At 33.3% G+C, this 6892-nt stretch overlaps 1 protein-coding gene across 1 annotated transcript in view; it reads right to left on the bottom strand.

Annotated features, from left to right (window-relative positions):
* Nucleotides 1-260: 260 nt before the first annotated feature.
* STRADB (STE20 related adaptor beta) overlaps nucleotides 261-6892 on the bottom strand; it is a gene marked incomplete in the record, with an annotated part of 14542 nt that continues 7910 nt past the window's right edge. The window contains 5 exon segments of the mRNA XM_015826328.2: nucleotides 261-545; nucleotides 2045-2087; nucleotides 2869-3095; nucleotides 3809-3913; nucleotides 5484-5655. Coding sequence (XP_015681814.1) covers nucleotides 393-545; nucleotides 2045-2087; nucleotides 2869-3095; nucleotides 3809-3913; nucleotides 5484-5655 — 700 coding nt within the window.

The following is a 6892-nucleotide window of genomic DNA, read 5'->3' as shown; positions in this document are numbered from 1 at the left end:
TCAAGTATACCAAAACAAAAACTCTATTTTGACAACAGCAGCAAGTAAATCACATTATTTTTCAAAGAACTATAGGAGTCCTGTACCACAATTAGGACCAGAATTTCCATTGCTAAGCAAGGCAGTTGTTAAGTGAAATGCCCAATTTAATGACTTTTTTGCTATGGTTGCTAAATGAACCACCATGGTTATCTGGCTTCCCCCACGATTTTGCTTGTCAGAAGCTCACTGGGAAGGTCACAGATAGAAATCACACAACATGGGGATGCTGCAACGGTTGCTAATCCGAGGACCAAGTTATAAGTCCCTTTTTTCAGTTCTGTTGTTAACATTTGAATGGTCATGAAATGACTGGTTGTAAGTTGAGGGCCACCTGTATGGTTTTAGTACTCCTAAAATTCCCAATATATCTTTTTCTCATTTGGCAACCTACATTCAGATTTATTCCAGATGGCTGCTGAATGCACTGTTGGTATTTGTGACTGGCTACATTTGACAGCAGGAGGCAAGAGTGAAAGTAATGAACCCTTTGTGTCTTCTTTCACCTGAAAAATGAGAAGGCAGTTATTGGAATAATCACACATCTATTAAAACAATTATGAATACCTTCTCAGAGGTTTATGACAATACAATGCAAGTTCTTGTTGCCAAAATGTTAATTATTGCTACTAACTCAACTCATAGAAACAGTGATTGCTAATAAAAGACTATGAAAATCGAGGGCTGCTTCTGGATAGGTTGTTCAATAGGCCTGATTAAAGATGGCAATTTCATTATAAATTCAGATAAAATGGCCATTCTTTAATCCAGTGGTTCTTAAACTGGGGGATAATTTGGGAATATCCTCAGAGTAATGAGGAAATTTGTAATTACTTGTTTTTGAATCAAGGATGAAACTCGGACTATCACTGCCAAGATTCTTGTGAAAAACCATGGAGTATGGCATTTTTTTGTGGGGATAATGAAATTATTCAAGACAGGAAAAATCAATATTGGGTCAAATAATTTAAGAATCACTGCTTTAGTCAACAGTTTATGGTTATCTCCTTTTCCTTAAATGCAAATAATTACATTTAATGAAAAATAGAAGCGAGAGTGCCACATAGGCTGCCTTGAGCCCCAGAGTGAAAGACAGAATATTAATTGTAATGCATTTATGCAGAAAGATACAAATAAGTAATCCATACTGCAGAAGATATGATGTTATATTGTCCTTAATTGCTAAAAAAGGTGTTTTTTTCAGGTTGAGAGGTGAAAAGGAAACTCTTTGAACAAAACGTATAGAGGAGCAAGTATCCATCCTAACAGTAGATATTTGAATGACCCATACATGATGGGAATGGGGTGGGAACTGGGCAAGGAATTTAAATTGTTGCACAATCACAGCTGAGCTCTTGTGATATTGAATATTATCCAAGGTGCTTGTGATTTTATAAATAGCAATATAGTAGTATTGTGTGTTTCCTGAATTAGGCTATAAGCCCCCTCCTTTCTCTCTGCTCAGAATGATATGTGTATAGTATTTGTAATGAAGAAACATTTTATAATAGTGGAATTCTAATGTAAACACACTCTATAAAATATGCAATTAATATTTTGCATATCCCCAACCATGTGTTTCAAAAGAAAAAGGCTGGCTCTATAAAATAGCTTTGTTTATGCCAACAGCTATCTCAGGTCTGCAGGTGGGGCAAGGCAAGCAAATATAAGTATTGCCTGCCATGAATATGATACTATGGGTTCTTTAAAATAAAACTAAGAACTGGAACAAATGTTGCAGACTCTAAATTGCAGTTCGGTAACCAAAATCAGAAAGGCAACACCTTAATCTCAAACAGGACTTATAAGTGGACACCACCTATTGTAAACAAATCAAACTTGCAGAAATGGCATAATACATTATTTCACCAGTGCACAAAGTTAGATATTAAACTCAAACTGCTCCAAACAGATATCTCCTGTTCAAGTCGATCTGTTTTGTAGACCCAAAGCCTTAGTGATTTTATACAGCTAAGATATCTAACAAAATGTATAATAAACTCACCTGCTTGAAAAAATCATGTGACAAAAGGCCTCTTGCTGATGGCCTATATTCCAAAAGGAAAAAACAAAGATTAGATATTTAACCTTTGCAAACAGCTGGTAATTACTTCTTCTCTCTTGTAATTTTAGCAGAATCAGTTGATTGAAAGAAGAATCGATATTTTCCCATTTTAATTATTCCATCCACGTCCTTGCTACAACAGATTAATAGTTTAAAAATAAAATACTGCAATAAATGTTTTCAAGCTCTTTAAATATGAAGTTTCAAATTTGCAACACTAATTAAAAATGAATAGTTTTATTAACCACCTTTTAACTGACAAAGCAGTACATACTAAAACATAAATATTACTGTTTTAATAAAGGTACAGTTTAATATACTTAAGATGCTACCTATGTCATGGATAGAAAAATATGTTCCTCTCTAAAGGTTAAATCATCTACTCATATATTTTTTCATATATTACTCCTTAAAGGCTCAGCAATTTTAGCATGGAAAAACAACAACCTGAGATTGTAGTGTATGAAAATGACACTTAAAAATGTCTGAACACTGACATGAGAATAGTAAAATATTTCAAAATTTGATGATTTTATGAAATTTCAGACATTTTAAAAAATTGTTTAAATTTTTTTTTTTAATTTTGTGGCTGCCCTCTGGGGATATTATGGGTCTTCTGATAATTATGAGTAATCATGGATGTCCTGCTGTACAATTTGGTAATAATGTATGATGTTCATATATAAACCAGGCTTTCAAAACATAGTTCTAATTTCAGTTTAAAATAATTAAACTGTAATCTGCACATTATTTTAAAGCATTACCTTTGTTCTGGGTCCTGATGCAAACACAATTCTATCAAATTATGGAAAGCAGGAGAGAAAGTTTTAGGTGGAGTCTGTAGTCTCTCACTTGTCATTGTGCGTGTCATGCTTTCCCCAATTCCAGAATCAATTCCGGACTGAGAATTTTTTATCCTAGATTCTCCACGTGAAAAAGTGTTTATAGCCCAAGGACAGTAAGACGGACCTTTAAGTTTTTGCAACAGCATCTGGTAGAAAGATACAGACAATATTGGAGTCATTTTGAAACAGAGAGGCAAAGAAACACCATGACTAAATGAATGCAAAATGTCCAATGTCTGTCTTAGCTTACATAAGAATAGTACATTGTGGCTGCATTAAATAATAAAATTTTGCAAAAGTATTTATCAGAAAAAGTTATAAAACATGCAGTTTTCCCTACAGTTTTCCTATAGTATTCATTGGGAATTAAATCCAAGTCAATCAATCAAATAGAGCTGGAAGGGGCCTTGGAGGTCTTCTAGTCCAACCCCTGCTCAAGCAGGAGACCCTATACCATTTCAGACAAGTGGCTGTCCAGTCTCTTCTTAAAGACCTCCAGTCAGGAAGCACCCACAACTTCTGAAGGCAAGTTGTTCCACTGATGGGCAAGCTGTTCCACTGGTAAGTGGCATATTGCTTTGCTGCCAAGGAAGGGCAATTTAACAAGCAATCAAGAGCAATGCTTCATGAACTGGTCTTTGCATGAACCACATAAACAGTGAACTTAAATGAGAAATCATTATATCCAAACCAAATTTACTCAGAACTATACTTCTTAGAGAACTGAATCTAATTTTTTTTAGAGAATTGAAACTCTGGGTACATAGAATTTCAAAATTAAGAGACATCTTATGCTCTTGATAATAACAGTTATTCAATTAGTTATTAAGAACCTAATCTAGAGATTTTTATGCTGTACCTGTGTGCGAGGCATATCCTGAAAAGGTACATGCCCATTGGCTAGTTCACAAGCTGTAATGCCCACACTATAGATGTCAGATTTCACATTATATCCATGCATATCCTATAGAAGAAAACACTTATCAGGCAAATTCAATTGTTCAAAGGTTGTCAAATGCACATTAGGAAATGGATGCCTACCCAGATGAGAATTATTTAAACATGCCATGTACAATTCTATTATTTGTACATATGGAATTATTTAGTCTACTAAATAAAAAGGACTACCTCTGAAGCATACAATTAGGCTATACAGTATTCAACTATTTTAAATATCAATGATATGCAACTTCACAAAAGATCTTCACTATGTTCAAGAAATTCATGATTTCATATGTAAACTATACCATCAGTGCTACAATAAATCAAAATCATTTTAATGAAAATATTCATGTATTTGTTCTTGTATTTCCAGCAAAATATTTGATATCAATACAGATGGAAAAACTGTGTTTTTAAATACATTCTAGCTACAAAGAAATAAAATTAGTCTACACTGTTTTCTCAAGATAATTCAATTAAAAACATTTGAAAATTATTTTTTAAGAAAAACCCTTAACCCATGCAATCAGCAAAATGCAGTATTATATACACGGTCTTTTGTTCCTTGATGTTTTCACATATATCCAAATATAGTCTATTCTTCTCCCCAAATCTGGAGCAAATGTTGACAATGTGTGTTGGGTTACAAGAAAGAGAGAATGCTCCATTCAAATGAAATATTTAAATAAATAGGAAGATTTTTTTTTTAAAAAAATATCCCTTAATAATATAATATTATATAGAGATTGAGAAGTTAAAAAAAAAATTCTACCAAGCTACAAATGGACCAATATACTACATTACAATGTAAAACTTTCAGTAAAGAGGACTTCATCCAGAAGTGGATTGATTCAGGCAGACTATTTTATATTTATATATGAGTGTGTACATGTGTGTGCCCAGATGTGTATGTCATCTTATATTAAAAAGATATTTAAAATATATAAATAATATACATAGACCTATGGAAATCACCTATTTCAAATGGGAACTTCTTCCATATATGATACAATGAAATGGAAAAAGAAGTAAGGGAAATATATTTTAAGTCTTTGGATAGGAGAATCTTAATATGATGATGATAGTGCTTCATTATTTATACAATATGATTTCAAAGAAAGCTGAAGGGGTTATATGAACTCAAGTACTTCAACAAATGTATTTATTTTCCAGAATACTGGAAATTAACTTCTACCAAAAAGTAATGCTAAAAATATATTTCTCAACAGAAATAGAGGAATTAAAAACAACTATTTTACTATGTACGTATAACAACGTATGTAATTTATCCTAATTTTCAGTGATAATTTGGCAAGGGTAATTGTACACGGGACTATACTGATTCAGAGATACCATTTTAAACAATATGGAATATACATCTTGGAATCTATAGTATAAGTGCAATGCATCAAAATTCATAGTGCATAGTTTTAGATAAAACATTAAATGCCGATGTTTAAAAATTGTAAATAATTTTTAAACATAATTAAGATTAATTTATAGGGTGCAGAATTTAAATACTTAATGAATTTCTGAGTCAGTATATAGAGCAGGAAAGCACAGCCACACAATGCAATCTAATATATACTGACCTGCCTTAGTAGTTCAGGACTCAGCCAAGGAAGCATAGATGTACTGAACTGGGGGAAATCATACACAGCTTTTAATTGCTGTCCACTGCTGACTAAACTATAGAGGTGATTTAAGCCCGACAAATAAACTAGGCCATCCCCTGAAATCAATATGTGGCTAGCTTTAATACTTCTGAAATACAAACAAACAAATTAATTATATAAAACCCCAATTGTCTTGCTAGAAAGATTATCCTATTAAATACATATTAAGATTCTGACACATCACCTATGTAGGTTTGTTTCTTCTCAATAGCTATGAATCTTTCCTATAGCTTAAAGGTTATACTATTCTTTATTTATCAGAAAGAGAATTGAGGCATACTGCTTATGGTAAACTTGATGCTGCTCTTGCTTGTGCTACTCTTGAATTTGATAATAATAATAATGATAAAGTTGGAAGGGACCTTGGAGGTCATCTAGTCCACCCCCCTGCTCAGGCAGGAAACCCTATACCATTTCGGACAAATGGCTGTCCAGTTTCTTCTTAAAAACTTCCAGTGTTGGCGCATTCACTGCTTCTTAAGAATTACTCTTAAGAAATAGCAGATCTCAGTCTGTGAAGATGCTCAGCTCAATATAAAAGATGCCTTGATTTGAAATGACAATTTCAAATCATCGATTAAATAGGCCTCAGCCCAAGAAGGTACCAACTCTTTCTCATTCTACTTCTCTGCAAACCTGGGATGATAAACTGGCTTGCGGGCTGGATTCATCCCACAAAGCCTCCCTAACTAACCATACAAAAGTTTGGCTTATAATTACATGCACAGAGAGAAAATGGAGAGCGATTGGGTGGATTCCTCTGTGGGCTAGGCTAGAATGAAACAGAAAAGGTTCATGAGCAGCCATTACCAGTTTATAGCCCTCAATGTTTCTAGTACTGAGGATGATTTTTAAAAAGCCCACATATGAAATATATGAGTAATCCCTTGGTCAGTGCAACATAAGAGAATTATTCTAGGTTAATGTGACCCATTTTTTCACATTATTTTTTTCTAATTCTTTTCCCGCCTCTCCCAATCAGATTTCAAGTCTAAATATTTGATAGCAAAATTAGCTTGGTGACTCCCCCCCCTTTTTTTTTCCAAAATGCGAGTTTAAACAATATTGCATGAGTTCTAATTTTAATAAAGCTGTAAGTATTGTATTATATGTTTTTATTTGTTCATTTGTTTTCCACAAAACTATATAGGGATCTTGCTACCTCAACATACTCATTTTATACCTGAGGGTACCTACTAGAAGAACTCTATAATGTAACTTAAGCCCTTATAAAGTAGAAGTCACAGCATATAGAACACATCCATATTACTTCACTGTAAACAAGTGTGATAATAATTCAAAGAGATCATTTAGCTATACACAAG

The sequence above is a fragment of the Protobothrops mucrosquamatus genome, unplaced genomic scaffold (genome assembly GCF_001527695.2).
Source record: "Protobothrops mucrosquamatus isolate PMUCROS unplaced genomic scaffold, P.Mucros_1.0 scaffold3057, whole genome shotgun sequence".
NCBI classification, from domain to species: Eukaryota; Metazoa; Chordata; class Lepidosauria; order Squamata; family Viperidae; genus Protobothrops; species Protobothrops mucrosquamatus.
The sequence above is the reverse complement of the archived record's forward strand: the minus strand, read 5'-3'. Positions and strand labels throughout refer to the sequence as shown.